This window comes from Oratosquilla oratoria, chromosome 21 (genome assembly GCF_046742065.1).
Source record: "Oratosquilla oratoria isolate Oo_2021 chromosome 21, ASM4674206v1, whole genome shotgun sequence".
In the NCBI taxonomy this organism is placed as follows: Eukaryota; Metazoa; Arthropoda; class Malacostraca; order Stomatopoda; family Squillidae; genus Oratosquilla; species Oratosquilla oratoria.
The window spans coordinates 60,641,639-60,659,085 of record NC_134797.1 but is presented as its reverse complement, the minus strand read 5'-3'; the positions used below and the strand labels follow the sequence as shown (position 1 = coordinate 60,659,085).

General features: G+C 37.2%; 1 protein-coding gene across 8 annotated transcripts in view; it reads left to right on the top strand.

Moving 5' to 3' along the window:
* Atf6 (bZIP_ATF6 domain-containing protein ATf6) overlaps positions 1-17,447 on the top strand; it is a 104,790-nt gene that overhangs the window by 78,168 nt on the left and 9,175 nt on the right. For all 8 annotated transcript variants that reach the window (XM_076205072.1, XM_076205070.1, XM_076205071.1 and 5 more), the window contains 8 exons: positions 2,760-2,818; positions 4,772-4,922; positions 6,263-6,348; positions 6,738-6,854; positions 7,947-8,160; positions 8,320-8,484; positions 9,351-9,505; positions 9,695-9,793. In XM_076205072.1, coding sequence (XP_076061187.1) covers positions 2,760-2,818; positions 4,772-4,922; positions 6,263-6,348; positions 6,738-6,854; positions 7,947-8,160; positions 8,320-8,484; positions 9,351-9,505; positions 9,695-9,793 — 1,046 coding nt within the window. The remainder of the gene's footprint in view (positions 1-2,759; positions 2,819-4,771; positions 4,923-6,262; positions 6,349-6,737; positions 6,855-7,946; positions 8,161-8,319; positions 8,485-9,350; positions 9,506-9,694; positions 9,794-17,447) is intronic.

Here is a 17,447-nt window from a genome sequence, read left to right as displayed (position 1 = left end):
TTTAATGTGATAACTGATGAGGAACACTATACTGAAGTCACTTAGCTACATCTCAGGCAGCACAGTTGAAGGTGGACATTGGTAGTTGCAAAAAATAAAATAAAATAAAATAAAATAGAAATAAAAAAATCTGCTAAGTTGAGTTGTTAGTTTCCTTTGTGATTTTGCTTAAATGGTGGTGTTGCTTATCAGAAAAGGAATCTGATATTTCCTTGTACGTATATACACACACATGTACACATGACCCCTGACATTATTAGGGACTAGGAGACACCGACCCCTACAAATGTGGAATTTCCACAAATAATTTCCTAGCCACCCTAAGCCCATGCCATATGCAAAGAAATAACCACCAAAAAGAAGGTTCCTTCATCATTTCAGCATCTCAGAACAGCCAAAATCATAAAAAAATAAATCCTATTCAACACAAAATCACTAATTGGTTTTAATATTCTGTAGTGTTCATAGCCATACAAGTTAGTTATGATACAGGAAATTAATTGAAAAATACAAAATACACTGTTTTACTTGAAATTAATACAGTAATACTACTACTGATGACAGATGATAACAAAAGTTATATGAAATGTAACTGCATGGCATGGGGAGCCTAGGTTTCTCTTCAACTCCACACATGCCAGTGCTGTCAGTGGGTGCAGGAATGAGTGGGTCAGTCACTGAGGGAAAAGAAAGAAATGCCTGAATTTCATGGTCAAACTTAGGAGGAGGCTCTGGCTGAGGCTCAGACATGGGAAGAAGTGGAATTGGCTGAGGGTCTCATACAAATGATGGCACAAGTGAGATCACTGGTAATGGCACAAGGGAGGCCACAGGTGAAGAAATGGGTGAAGGAGCAGATGGGGGGATGATATTTGGAGGCACTTGTGTTGCAGGTAGGGTCTGTCACTGGAGGAATGTGGTGTGGGTAATTCAGAGCAATACTTCATGTGTGAAAACAAGTAGGGTGGAGGTAGACTACATGATTTCTGCCAGAGTCTTCAGCATGAGGCCTTGCTCATCCTCATCCTCATCCTCCTCACTTGTTGATTGAACAAGATCCATGACCTGTTTCTCCACATCATCAAATCTTTCACTTCCCAATTTGACTCACCAGCCATGTAGGCTTCTATACTGCCTTTTGTACCTGTTTGGATGTAGGAAATCATTCAACAGGCATTGATTAATTATCTATGACTTCACCTTCTTGATGGCACTTTCCTCAGTTGTGAGGCAATGTGTGATTGTGGAACCCTTTCAATACTGAAAGATGCTAAGGTCAGCATTCACCCACAAAAAAAAAAATTAAAATGTGAATCTATCAACATAAAACCTATGAATGTTAGGGGTCACCTCTATATGTGCATGCATGTGTGTATGTGTGTGTATATATGTAAAATATATGTATGTATATGTTTATGTATATATATATGTATATATATACAGTATATATGTATATATATATGTACAGTATATGTATATATATGTATATGTGTATATATATATGTATACAGACGCTCCTCAACTTACGTTTTAGTTGCGTTCCGAACGGCCGAACGTAAGTTGAAAATGAACGTAAGTTGTTACTGTACTATACATCCGTAAATTCTATTACCATATCTTATAAAACACCCCTAAATCATTAATTATACACATAACATTGAAAAATACAGTAAACTTCCACTTATCCGAACTCCAAGGGGGATTAGAAATGTCCGATTAACCGAAATGTTCGGTTAATCCAATTTGTATGTTTCATTCCCATAGATTTTTATGCAGTAATGATGTCTGCAATATTCGTACCTGTAAACTTAACATACACATGGAAATGCTTATAATAGTTTATAAACATATTCTATAGAGTATAAACAGCCGATTAGGTGTAAACATGGAGTGTGCTGCCACCGTGTGAGCACTTAGTGAAGCTTGCGGGTGGCGGAAGAGGCGGCGGGGTGTTTGAATGTTCGGTTGAGATCCAAATACATTCGGTTGAAGCGATGGCTACCGTATTGAGAAAATATTCGGTTAATGCGATTATTCTGTTAAAACGCGTTCGGATAAGTGCGAGTTTACTGTAACATTAATTTCAAATAAATTAAATTCAATCAACATAAATTGAGATGGTGGAGGAGGAGGAGGAGGCAAGGCACGTTCAGTCTGTCGTTTGTATCATGTAAACAATGGACGCAGCGTAATGCGTAAGTATCGTTTGAACTACGGAGAGCACGCTAAAATAAAAAATTAAAATAAAAATTATCATTTTTTTTACAGTCAGTTCAAACATAAAATAGAAAAAACATAAAACGAATGAACGTAAGTAGAGGAGCGTCTGTATATATATGTATGTATGTATATATATATATATATATATATATATATATATATATATATAATGTATATATATATATAATGTATATATATATAATGTATATATATATATATATACACATATATATATATATACACATATTTATATATGGTATATAATCTTATTTGTTGCTTGGTTTTACAAATTAAATCTACAGATGCAAGGTGATGGTTTTTGCCAAATAAAAGATTTGACTTTGCTGATAAGGATGATGATTTGTTCCTAAAACTATTTTTGTGGTTGTTGCAACAGTGTGAAAGATGTTTTAGATATAGACATTTTGTTACACAACATATATTATTGATAGTTGAAGGTAATTTTGATCAATCTTGCAATACAGATTGTGTGTATCACTGTTTTGTGAATTTATATTTATTCTTGTCTTTCATTTCAGATGTCTCCGAGTCAAACAGTGAAGATGATCTCATCAACAAACTCACACAAGATCTGGAGGTAAGACATGGAGAATTAGTAGAATTAGTATTATGAGTTTAGGGGAAGTTTTAATTTTATTTTGGATAATGCTTTAGGATTTTTTTAATTTCTTTCCTATTTGTGCTGAATGTTGTTTATAAAAAAAAAAGCTAGACTCAAGATAACCATATTTTTTTATGGGGTTTTCTGAAACATAAAGCTCGTCTCCAGTAAAAGACCAAGGCAGCAGATTAATTGATTGAACATTGAATTTGCATGTACAGTATAACTCAGAAGTTCTCGTTTGTGTCATTGCTGAAACAACATTCAAGTTCAAACAACTGTCTTTGAACTCTCAATTTTTATGGTTATCCTTGCTCGTGTGGTAATACCCAATTTTTTTTTTTATATCATTACATATCTTTACATCCTATGTATGCAAATACTTACAGTACCTAATCATAGTTTTGTGTACAGGAAAGAAGATGTTCTTGTGGGTCCCCATATCTTTTATTTCATCTTTCATGTATATAACAAAAGTCCAGCCAGTCCATTGTTATTGTACCTCCCTTCTTCAGACACTCTGCATGATGCCCATCCAACCTAAATGCCCTACCTGTTCTCATCATTTTTAAAAGTACTTGTACATACATATACCAGGGGCATTTTCTCTCATACAAGGATGGTAGCAAAAGTCAAAGCATAAATCCACTCCCAATCATTTCATCCCCATGTACTTTTTTCCACTATAAGACAAAAGTACTTGTACCTCATATTTTCTTATTTCTCCTCCACTTTCCTATCACCATCATTTTCTTAACACCTCACACTGCTACCACCAATCCCTCCCTATCCTCCGTATTCAACAGCTCTCTGAAATACTCTGCCCATCTTCCCCATAGGTTTTCTCTTCTGTTAACATCTGTCCATCTGTGCCATTTACCTTTTCCTCTGTGCTTGGCTCACCTCTCCTTCCTCTCTCAATTTCTCTCCAAAACATCTTTTTATTAATTTCAAAAATTTCTGTCATACTCTACCCCATTTTACATCTTTGACGCAAGACAAATTCCATTCTTAGACAGAGCAATGGATGAAATGAGTAACCATCCAGAAAGCAAGTTAGAAGCACATTCCCAGAGCTTACAGGAAAAAAATATAACCCCAACTACACACAACAACTTTAAATTTATTTTTCACCATATGATTGAAGAGAAAAAAAAATATACTCATAGAAACCCTAATCCATCCATGACCAGTGTATATATCAGTGGTATGGTCCCCACACAGAGTGAAAGATATAAGCAAGATATAAAAGCTACAAAGGGCACCAACCAAACAGCTAATCCACCTGTCAAATAACCCAAAGGAGGAGAGACTATTATTGGAGCAGCCAACATTGAAAGATCAAAGATGAAGAGGTGACTTTATTACAGTTTGGAGGTCAATAAAGGAAATAAATTACATTGATAGAGGAAGTATCTTCATTAGAGATGGGAGGGATTAAGAGGTCATGAGAACATGTTGAAAAAGGCTAAATGTCTTAAGGATGTGAAGAAATGTTGTTTTTCATACAAATACATGAATACATGGAATAACTAAGAAAGTATAGCCTAAGCCATGTGTGAATTTGTAGTGGAGAATGATATTTGGAGTGTAAGTGACATGATCCAACAAGCATTGTTCTTGTCCTGTATACTGCAATTAGCTAAATATATACATACATATACCAAAGGCTTTTTCCCCCCTTACAAGGGAGGTAACCAAAAAACAAAGGCATAAATCCCACTCCCACCCAATGCATCCCTATCACACTCCACTCCCCTCCACCCTCTTCCCTCTCTTTTATTTTGGCACCTCCTGGATAACGGGTCAGCCCTGCATCTTGTCCATACAACCATCAATACCCCTTCTTCTAATTAGTCATGTTCTCTTATGTGTTGTACGTGTACATGTGTGTTGGTGACACCAAACTAATCATGCCTTTGTGTTCAGATCCCAATGGCCCTGGATGACTTGGACCCTGTTTCATCCTCCTCATCAGTGTCATCATGGTCACCTGAGAATGAGTCTTCATTCAACAATTTTCAGGGATTCACCCCAGATGATATTGTTGCCAGACAGTTTCTTAAGGATGAGGGCTCAGGTAAGCAAGGAAATGTTGGTTTAGACCAGACAATGGTGGCCTACATGCATTAGTCATGTGGGACAGACAAGTGTCGAGAGTCTCCCTGTCACTCATTTTTAAAGCCTCACTTTCATTAGGAGATGCATGGTGTATACATACACTGTATATGTACAATGGAGAAGAAGCCTATTGGTATAAAGATAGGATGAGGTCTTGGTAACTTATGCTTGATTGATATTAGTATGTTGAGGGTACATTTATGTGTTAGTTTGTTTCTTGGTGTACAAATTGTGATGGTTGCAACTCCAGTTCTTTGTATGTTGGTGAGTGTAGTGCATGTGTGGTGCAGCCATGTGGCATACATTGGACTTGATGGATATATGTAAAATTTTTATTAGTTTATATGTTTTGCATGCATATGGGCCTGAGTTGTTTTCTAGGTGTGTAAAAGAGGAGCAAATAGTTAGAGAGAAGTGGGAAGGCACATAGAGTTTCTTGGCATGATCTGAAAACCTAGGGTACCAGCATTGTGTCCATTTACAGAAAGGCAGCTTCAGACTCGATGCTGATGTTTTCCTATCCAAGTCCTCTTCTTTGCTTCTCAGGTGGAGGAGCTGTGGGCAGGCTGGACACTGTATTCCAATGTGTACCACAGTGCAATATTTGCTGGAAAAAATGTGTGAATGTATCAATATGATTTAAGTGTACATCAGATGTTAAATTGGTTGTGTGTTATAAGTATAAAACTGGACATTAGTTGGTTTTAGTTGTACAAGAACCATCATATTACTGGGAATGAAGCCAGGGGGAAGGAAAAAAAGAGCTGGCAGATAGGGCTGATGAAAGAGTATTGGGATGGTTAGGATTTGTGGAAAAAATGAGTGAAGAAAGATTAGCAAAAGAGGTGTGGAAAGCAGAGGTGGAGGAAGTGAACATGAGGGAATGACCAAAGATGAGATGGATGGATGGCAGAAGGGGCTTTGAGCAAAAGGGGATTAAGTGAAGCAGCCTTGCTGTGGATGTGCTGTGTCTTGCTGCATTGCTTCTGACCCAGGCAGTGGGTAGGAAAACAGGATGACCCTTCATCCACAAGGAGCTAAGATAAAGAGGGAAACAAGGGTGGTGGATGAGAGTGGAATGAGTGGGAGTCTATGTGTGTCTTTGACTCGGCTACCTCCCTTGTAAGGGGGAGAAGCCTTTGGTATATAGAGAGATAGATGGTTGTATGAGGATGATAAATTATAGCTCTTAGGTTCCCAAGTACCTTTAATTATTTATTTTTTAAGAACACAGTAGGTGTGAATGTGTTATTTTGAGGTACATGATTGGTTTTTGTCAGAAAATTGTCTTTGTTTCAGATATTTCTGGAAAGGAATTGACACAGGTCTTGTACCCCAATCTTGTTGTGAGCGAGGACACAGGACAGATGGGGTCCAGTGAAGAGGTATGTACCCAGCTTTCTGGCCAAGAAAGTTCAGTGTTGGCATTGGACTGCAAGTATTTGCTCATGATCTTCCCTTGGCTTACCCCACTAAGCAGGATCTCTACTAATACTATGTTGTACCCTTTGTTGGGATTTCCACATGATATACATTCAGTCTTCCTGCATCACCAATTTTCATTTCTTTCAGTTCTACTTTTACCTCTTATGCAATAGCTTTTTCATTGTCCTGGCCCATCAGTCATTATCCTACCATTTATTCCTCATATTCTTCATTCACCACTGTCATTTTCTTCGTACTTATATAATATATATTTGGATTATGTTTGTTAATGCACTTGAAATTATAGTGATATTCTGTCAAATATTTATTTGAGGTCATCCATATATAGATGCTGTTCTTCAAACAAGAGCCTGGGTCTCCACACCTGACCACAGTACAACCACTACCAGAAGAGAGAGAAGATCTTTGGGAACTCCTTTTCTGTGATGTAAAGCCCAACATTAAGGTAAGCCACCTTTTACCATTTGATAATTCTATCTTACGGCCTATGGCATATGAACAGGCTGGTGTGTATATATATCCAATTGTAGTGTACATTGTACAGGAAAGGAGCAACACTCCAGTTTATCATACCTATATTCAAATTCAATGTTTGGTTCCAACTTGGTCTAAATTGATATTTTCCAGTTATCATATTTAAATTTTTGAGAGGGGGGTTGCCAATTAAATGAAGCAGCTTTGCTGTGGATGTGTTGTGCCGTACTGCATTGCTTCTGACCCAGGGGAGTGGGCGAGATGCAAGGATGACCTTTCATCCAGGAGGAGCCAAGAAAAGAGGGGAGGGAGGGGTGGTGAATTGGAATGGAGTGTGTGGGGATGAAATGAGTGGAAGTGAATTTATGCATTTGATACTGGCTACCTCCCTTGTAAGGGGGGGAAAGCCCTTGGTATGTGTATGTATGCATGTACCTTTCCTTAAAAAATATATATATTTCATCCACTGGAGTAGTTTAACTCTTAGTCCTCCAATATACTCCAACTTGCACATGAGGTAATTGTGGGTACTTTATCAAAAGCCTCAATCAATCAATCAATCAATTGTTGCCTTAAGTTTCATAAAGTGGAAAATCCACAGCCCCACAGTGGCTGGCTACAGTCCTCAGAACTTCCCATAGATCTCTCTGGGAAGAAACTTTGGACTGTTATCTATATTGCAGCAGTGTGGGACTGTTTATATTTCACTTAATGAAGGCTGTAGGGAGAGGAGAGTAGTTACTGCTTATCAGAGCTCCAAAATCTTTGGCCTAGTCTGGAGACCAAATGCCAGCCCCTCAGGGCTGCACCTCCTGATGGAGGTGAGGGGGTTAACAGGTTTTGAAAGTGGGCAGCATTGCTGTCCATCTTGCATGACCACCACATGCAGGTACTCCTCACTTTGGAGGGACATATGACACGATGGGGTCCCCTCTGTTCAGCCCTCTAGTTCTCATTTTCAGGTGGATATTGTGGTGTGTGTATATGTGTTGTGTGTGTTTGTGTTTATTTTGCTAACTCCAAATGTTCTGGTGATATATTGAATCTTATTCTGTGCCTGCAGAACCTGGATACTCCACCCATCACTCCACCTCAGAGCACTGATGGTTCTCCACCGCACAGTCCTCAGCCACTTGCACCTCAGTCCCATAGTCCCCCACCAATCTCCAATACCATCATATTACCTCCTCAGCAGCAACATGAAATGGTACAGTTGGACAGTCCAACCCACACCACCACCCAACCGATCAAAGTGGTCACTATAACTACCAATGGCAGTAAGTTCTCTAATATCATGGTTTATAAAGAGGGAGAAAAAAAAAATAGTCATTAGGATTATTATAAGTTAACTTTATTACCTTTACATTAGTCATTTCCCTGAAAGATTGAGTATGGTATTTTCTATGCAAATAGAAACTGCATTTCATGTTTTACAGGAACTACTGGACAAGGTAATTTGAAAGGAGGACGTATAAGTAAAACTATGAAAATTCAGCCCAAGAGGATAAGTAATGTCACTTGTCAGCCACAAGTGATTAGCATTGTCAACACAACAAATGGCACCAAACTCACTCTTCCTAAAAATGGTCAAACTCCTGCAGGTCAGTATTGGCATGAGTAGAATGGTTATTCTCCATCTAAGCACCTACTTGATTTATTAATTGTATCTGACAGCACTGTATGGGGCAGAAACATGGAACATAGAGTTTGAATGTGTTTGAGATGAAATGCCTGCGAAGGATGGTAGGGGTTACTAGGCTGGATAGAGTGAGAAATAAGGAGGTGATGGGATGTAAAGGGAGTTGTGAGGTAGGGTTGTTGAAAGAGTATTGGGATGGTTTGGACATATGGAAAGAATGATTGAAGAAAAATAAGTAAAAGAGGTATGGAAGGCAGAGTTGGAAGGAGTGAACATGAGGGGGCGACCAAGGATGAGATGAATCAGGGTTAAAGGGGCATTGGGAAAGAGGGGAATGTCTGTTGAGGAAGGAAGGAAGAAGACAGAAGATGGTGGTGAGTGGAGAATCGTTGTGTATGGATAATACTGTGATACATGGAAGGGAGTGGGTGGGGAGGGGGGTGAGGGAGTATATGTGAATGATATTTTGATGCAGCCCAAAGGGAATTCTCCCTGTCTCCTCCTCCTCTGCAACTAAATGAAGTGGGCTTGCTTTGGATGTGTTGTGTTTTGCTGCAGTGCTTCTGACCCAGGGTAGTGGGTGAGATGCAGGGATGACCTGTCATCCAGGAGGAGCCAAGAAAAGAGGGAAGGAAAAGTGGTTAATGGGAGTAGAGTATGTGGGGATGAAATAAGTGGGAGTGGAATTATCCCTTTGACTTTGGCTACATCCCTTGTTAGGGGAAAAATGCCCTTGGAATACGTATGTATTTATGAACTTATCTTTACATTGGTCCTCTTGCTGATGTTCTCATAATGCTTTGTGTTAATCATGTCTTTTTCCAACAGCTTCACCAACTGTCACCACCATAGGCAATGGTACCAGTATAAGACAGACTGTTCAAGTGAAGGCAGGAGTTGATGGTCTGAAGTTACCTCCTACCAATGTTATGTCTTCACCAGTACCGCAGCCTCCACCCATCACAACTATCATTACACCCCAGGTACTCATTCCACAGTCAGTAGATATTTTGTAGATCTGCTGGTAAATTGAATGTTTTTATAGAAGTGGGTGAAAATGTACTTTTGAATTGGAAGACCAATTGTATTGACACAGTGATTAGTCACTACTGTGTGAATTAGGCCCAGTACCTGTTACTAGCTGACAGACTAATATGCGCTTACAACACCAGGTAACTCCAGGTATGATCAACCAGACAACCAGTTCTTCCAACTATACCCCACTGGCCCCAGCACTTAATCCAAGCATGAAGCAGGACACTCTCACTGATGTAAGATTTATACAAATCATAATTCTAATAATAATTGTCATCTTGAGTTTTACTAAGTGGAAAACCCAGTTCCTCACAGCGGCTGGTAGTGGTCCTCAGGTTGTCCCACAGATCTCTTTGGGAAGAAACTTGAGACTGTTGTCTGTGTTTTATTGGTGTGGGACTCTTTCTTTGTTACTGTTTATTAGCACTCCATGTAAAAAAAAGTAAAAAATGCAATTGGGCCAAGTCTGTGACAAACTGTCAGGTCTTCAGGGTTGTACTTCCTGATGGAGGTTAAAGGATTGGCAGATTTTGAAAATGGGGAGGTTTCCCATCAGTCTTGTAGGATCACTCCTTAGCCCCACAAATTATAACAGACCTTGTGTGTATATATATTATGAATGGGAGTGGAATTATGCCTTTTGACTTTGGCTACCTCCCTTGAAAAGGGGGAAAAAGCCCTTGGTATATGTATGTATAAAGAATTAAAGAAAAAATAAAGTAAATATATATATAATTCTCCTCCTCTTTTTCTGCACGAGGAGATGGAGAGGGGGTTGTTGGTCGCAGATTAAATGAAGTGACCTTGCTGTGGATGTGCTGTGTCTTGCTGCATTGCTTCTGAGGGAGGGGTGGTGAATGGGAGTGGAGTATGTAGGTATGAAATGGGTGGGAGTAGATTTATGCCTTTGACTTTGGCTACTTGCCTTGTAAGGGGGAAAAAATCCTTGGTATATGTATGCATTTACCTAGTTGTATTTTACGGGACAAGAGCTATGCTCGTAGGGACCCATTTTCATATCTCTCCACATCCAGTTTATTCTTAAAATCGTGTATAGTTTTGGCATTCACTGTTTCTCCATTCAGTTTGTTCCACACATCAATCACTCTATGTGGGAAGCTATTCTTTTTCAGATCTCTTCTGTAGCTGTCTTTAGTTTCTTTTTGTGTCCTCTTGTTTCTCTTCTGTCCCACTTTAAAAGTCGTCTCTGTTGAGAATTTCCATCCATTTCATAATTCTGAAAATGGTCAACAAATCGCCTCTTTCTCTTCTCTGTTTCAGTGATTACAGATATAATTTTTCCAATCTTTGTTCATATGTAAGGTTTGTCAGTGTAGGCGCCATCTTTGTCGCTGCTCTTTGTATTCTTTCTAACTTTCTTATGTTCTTCTTTGTGCTAGGTGCCCATAGTGTTGCAGCATATTCTAGTTTAGGTCTTATCAGTGTAACAACTATTTTTTTTAACCATCTCATCTATGTAGTTGAAGGCCACTTTCATTGACCTCAATAAGTTATAAGTCTCTCCAAATAATTTATTGACATGTTTATCAGGTGTCAAGTCACTTGAGATGATTACTCCCAGGTCCCTTTCTGAATCGAATTTTTTGACTTCTTTGTCTGTCCCGATACTCTATTTTTACTTTTTCCAAATTCCATTATGCTACATTTTTTAATGTTGAAATTCATCTCACTTTTCCGACTCCATTCCCATATTTTGTCTAGGTCTTCTTGTAGTGATATGCAATCTTCTTCTGTTCTTACTCTCTTGAGTAATTTGGCATTGTCAGCAAAGAAGTTCATATAACAGTTTACTCCCTCATCCATATCATTTATATATATGGCAAACATTAAAGGAGCCAGTACAGAGCCTTGTGGGACACCACTTTTCACATCTTCCCAGTTCGAATTTTTGTCTCCAAGTACCACTCTCATTTTTCTCCCAGTTAAGAAATCCTTCATCCATTCCAGCAGTTTACCTTGTATTCCTCCAATTATTTCAATTTTTCTTATTGATTTTTTATGTGGTACTTTGTCGAATGCCTTCTGCAAATCCAAAAATATGCAATCTGCCCAGCCATCTCTTTCTTGTATTATCTCAATTAATCTCAAGTAAAAGCAGACTAGGTTTGTGGTGCATGATCTTCCACTTCTAAAGCCAAATTGTTTGGGGTTTTATTATTCTATTTTCTTCCAAGTGTTTGGTCCATTTATTTCTGATTACCTTTTTGCATATTTTTGCTACTGTGCTTGTAATGGATACTGGTCTGAAGTTTGTAGGATCTTCCCTATTTCCTCCTTTATATATTGGTACTATGTTTACATCTTTCCAATCTTGTGACGCCTTTCCCTCTTTGAGTGAGAAGATATTTATCTTGTATAATTTATCTGTCAGTTCATCTATACATTCTTTCAGTATCCAATTTGCGATTCCATCTGGTCCATGCGATTTCCTGACATCTAGGTTTTTTATCTGGTCTCTTATTTCTTTTTTGTGTTACCTTTATTTCTTTCATCGTGGGTGATCTTTCTTGTTGTCCATCTTCCAAAGATTGTGAGTTCTCGATTGTAAGAACAGATCTAAAATGTCTGATCAAAACTTGTGCCATCTCTGTGTCATCTATACGAGTATATTCTTTATCTCCTTCACACAATTTCACTATTTCATGTTTATTCTTTAGTTTTTCATTTATACATCAGTTAAAGAGTTTAGGTTGGTCCTTACATTTGTCTATAATATCTTTTTCATAATTTCTTTTTTCTTTCCTGAGTATATTCATATATTCGTTCCTAAGTTTTATATATGTTTGCCATTTGGATGTTTTTTTTTTTTTTTTTTTTTAATCTTTTTTTCATTTTTTCCAGGCTTTGTCTCTCCTGTCTCTAGCCTCACTATACCTTTTGTTAAACCAACACTATGTAAATCTCTTTTTGTTTCCTTTTTGGTACATATTTGTTAATTCCTTCCTTGTACTTTTCTTTGAATATGTTCCATTTGTCTTCCGTCTTTGTTTCCTCTTTAGAGAATTTATCCCAGTTGTGTTTTGGAATTTTTTTCTTAGTTTAACAAAATCCGTTTTGTTGTACATTAATCTTCCTTCTCTGTGTTTGTCATTCCTGTCTACATTGTTCTGTTCTTTTAATTCAAACTCTATTAGTATATGGTCACTCTTTCCAATTGGTGTTTTATACTCCATTTTGTTCACAATATCTGGTTCAGAAGTTAATATTAAGTCTAGTTTCAATGGTTCCTCATTGTTTCTATATCTAGTATTTTCCTTAACCCATTTTGTTAGGGTGTATGTGATGGTCATATCCAGTAGAATGCTGCTCCAAAGTTCATCTCCCCCTTTAACTATCATTTCTTCCCAGATTATGTCTTTTGCATTAAAATCACCCATGATTACTATGTTTCTACCCTCTTTCAGTAATTTGTTTAGCACAATCATTGTGTCTTCCAATAATTTGGAATGGTTGCTGTCCAATCACACATGTGTTTTTGGTGGTACGTACACTGCTACAAATTTTCTGCTTTTCATCTTTTTGTTAGCAATTTTGATCATAATTAATTCTACATTGCCTTGGCCTTCAATAATCTTTGTCACATTTAGACCCTTTTTGGCCAATATCATGACGCCTCCTCCCTGCTTTTCTGTTCTATTTTTCCCCCAGTTGTTGTATAGACCATGTCCCACTACACTTGTTGATAGAGGTCCTTTCAATTTTGTCTCTACTATTCCCATGATGTCAGGCTTTTCTGTTTCTAGATAGTCATGCAGTTCATTGATTCCAGAGATCATGCCATCGATATTTGTGTATGGCACTTTTAGTTTCTTATTTTCTTTTCTTTTTTGGTTTAAGTTTCCATTTTTTTATGTACCATTTTTTCAGTCTCGAAGTCCAGCACTCCAAAAAATCTTGTTTTTTTCCATCTCTGTTCTCATTTCTATCATTGGCTTCAATTCTGAGGGTTTTGTCTTTCTCTTTTTCCTCATCACTCATTTCCTTTTGTAACCATATATGTTTGAATTTCTCGCTGTTTGCCAATATAACTGCTTTCAATAATACCTCCTTGGCTATCATTTGGGTTCTTAGTTTTATTTTCAGAGGTCTATTTTTTTTTTTTTTTTTTTTTTTTTTTTTTCTTTTGAATATTTGTCTATTCTATGGATTTTGTTGATTTCTTTATATAAATTTTGCCCTTCATCCTGTATTTCTTTCAGAATCTCCTTAGCTATTTCCTTCTCCTTTTCTCTCTGGTATCTATACATATAATTTTTTTCCTGGATACCATAGACCACAATGCAGTTAAGGAGTCAACTGTATCTCTCACCCAATTTTCCTTTTCTTTAATTACTTTCATAACTGCTTCTTTTGTGTTTTCTTCCATCTGCTTTTGTACTATTTCTTTAAAACATATTTTTTAATTTTCCTGTTCTTGTTTCCATTGATTTTTTATTTCAATGAGGTCTATTTCTTTGATTGACTCTTCCACCTTTCCGGACACTACTTGTAATTGTTCTTTGACCTTTTTCAGTTCATCATTTTTATTTTTGTCTTCATTTTTCATTCTCGTTTTCTCTTTTTAGGATTTCAATTTCGCTCTTTAGGTCACTTAGTTCTTTGATTGTTTGCTCATTACTCTTATGCAAGGTAATCAATTCTCTATGTACAGCTCGGTAGGTCAATTTTAAATCTATAATTTCTTCCATTAAGTCATTTCATGATTTCTTAATGCATTTCTATGTCTAATTTCTCTATCTATATCTAAGCTTTTTCTTTGAAACCCTAAGAAAAAGTTACTTTCCCACCTTTGGTTTTTCCTTTGAGTATCAGTTACACAAGGGCATTTGGGGATGACACCACCAAGACTTTCCACAATATTTACATCTAATCCTCTTTTTGTCAGTTCATTTGTTATTCTTTCTTCTTTATCTTTCTCCATTTTACCAAAAACTATACTATGCCCATCCCGCACAATAACAACTGGTTTCCTTTGTTGTCGGTGACGAAATCGCTAGATAGACGCGCTCAACGGTGCACTTCCTTTCGCTGTGGTGTCTGGACGATGTGTGCATGTGTGTGTATTTACCTAGCTGTAATATACGGGAGGGGAGCCATGCTCGTGGTGACCCGTCTTTGTATCTCTCCACATCAAGTTTTATCTTAAAATCTTGTATAGTGTTAGCACATACTGTTTTGTTGTGTAATTTGTTCCTGTATTTATCGCTCTGTGTGGGAAACTGTTCCTTTTCAAGTTTTTTCTATAACTATCCTTTTTAAAAAAAATTCCGTGTCCTCTTGATTTACCGTTGTCCCATATTAATAGGTCGTTCCTATCTAAAACTTCCATTCCTTTCATTATTCTGTAGATAGTTAGCAAATCCCCTCTTTCTCTTCTTTGTTCCAGAGTTGGTAGGTTCAATTTGGATAGTCTTTGCTCATATGTTAGTTCGGCGAGTGTCGGTGCTAGTTTGGTTGTCGCTCTTTGTAATCTTTCTAGTTTCTTAATATTCTTTTTGGTACTGGGTGTCCAAAGTGATGCTGCGTACTCGAGTTTTGGTCTTATCAGTGTAGTAAGTATTTTCCTTATCATTTCTTCGTCCATATAGGTAAATGCCACTTTGATTGCTCTCAATAAGTTGTAGGTTTCTCTGAACATCTTTGTTTATATGCTTATCTGGTTTCATGTCCTTTCCAATCATCACTCCAAGATCTTTTTCATAGTTTGTTTTATTTATTTTTTCTTCCCCAACTCTGTAATCTTTTGATATTCTATTTTTACTCTTTCCAAATTCCATTATGCTGCATTTCTTAACCACTTCAGTACGGGACTTAAATCTCGCGGGCAGCAGCCAATGCCAGCCGTACGACGTGTCGTAATAATACTCGCATCATAAAATATAGTCACCGCTTATATCGATCGTTCTCTCTTTCACCCGCGAATTTTGAAAACCACAGAGAATGGGATTCAGGGCACATTTGAGAGAATGTAAAAACACAGGGGCGACTACAATAAATATAATCAAGACGCCGATATGGCAGCGTCGCGAATCCACTTGCTCCTCATGACGCCTACGTGTGCGGCACCGTATGGAAGGGGTTAATATTGAATTTTACTTCCCACTTTTGAGTCCAATTCCATATTGTGTCCAGATCTTGTTGCAATGAGTTGCAGTCCTCTTCCGTTTTTACCTTCTTAAGTAATTTTGCATCATCTGCAAAAAAATTTATATAGCACTCCACACCTTCATTCATGTCATTAATGTATACAGCGAACATGATCGGGGCCAGTACTGATCCTTGCGGGACCCCGCTTTTTACTTCCCAGTTGGAGAATTTTTCTCTAATTACAACTCTCATTTTCCTCCCAATCAGAAAGTCTTTCATCTATTCCAATAATTTTCCTCTGATGCCACCTTTTGACTCTATCTTATTTATTAGTTTCCTATGAGGTACCTTATCGAATGCCTTTTGCAGGTCCAGAAAAGCACAGTCTGCCCATCCATCTCTTTCTTCTATTATGTCTACTAATCTTGAGTAAAAGCAAATCAGATTTGTTGTACAGGATCTCCCTTGTCTAAATCCAAATTGATTTGGGTTCAGTATAGATTTTTCTTCCAGGTACTTAACCCATCTGTTTTTGATCACTCTTTCACAAATTTTTGCTATTGTGCTTGTTAGTGAGACCGGTCTGTAGTTAGATGGATCTTCCTTATCACCTCCCTTATAAATTGGTACAATGTTTGCTTTTTTCCAGTCCAATGGTACTTTTCCTTCTTTAAGTGATGATTTAATTATATCATATATTTTGTCAGTTAATTCTTCCATGCATTCTTTCAGTATCTAGTTTGCTATTCCGTCTGGGCCATGTAATTTTCTGACATCCAGGGTTTTAATTTGATCACTGATTTCTTTTTGTGTTACGTTTATTTCTTTCATTGCTGGGGATAATTCTCTCTCTCTAACTTCACTGTTAGGCGAGTTTTCCATTGTGAATACTGATCTGAAGTGGTTGTTCATTATTTCAGCCATTTCCAGTTCTTCTGTAAATTCCTTTTTATCTTGGCGCAGTTTTTCTATTTCTTGTTTGTTTTTCAGTTTTCCATTTACATATTTGTAAAATAGTTTGGGTTCTTCTTTACATTTGTCTATTATCTTTTTTTCATAATTTCTCTTTTCATCTCTGCGTATTTTTACATATTCGTTTCTTAGTTTGATGTATGTTTGCCATTTGCTTTGTTTCTTTTCTCTTTTCCATTTTTTCCAAGCTTTGTCCCTTTTTTCCTTTGCTTCACTACATCTTTTGTTGTACCAGTTCTTTATGTATGCCTTTTCCATTTTTTGTTGTGGTACAAATTTGTCCACTCCTTCATTATATATTTCTTTTAGTATGTTCCATTTTTCTTCTATCCCTGTATCTTCGTTTTGGAATTTTTCCAAGTTTGCATTGCGAAAGAATGTTTTAAGTTTCTCAAAGTTTGTTTTGTTATACATAGGTCTTCCTATTCTATGTTTAACATTTTTGCTTTGGTCTGGTTGTTCTTTCAATTCCATTTCTGTTAGTACATGGTCTTTTTTTCCTATCGGAGTTTTGTAAATAATATTATCGATTATCTCAGGTTCTGTTGTAAGTATTAAGTCCAATATTGAGGGTTCTTCATTTCCTCTATATCTAGTATTTTCTCTAATCCACTGGGTCATTGTGTATTCAATGGTCAAGTCAAGGAGTACATTGCCCCAGTGTTTCTCTCCCCCTTTCACTGTCATATCTTCCCAGCATATTTCTTTTGAATTAAAGTCACCCATAATTACTGTATTTCCTCCATCCTTCAGTGTTTCAATTAGTTCTTCCTTTGTATCATCTAGTAACTCGGTGTGATCCCTCTCTGA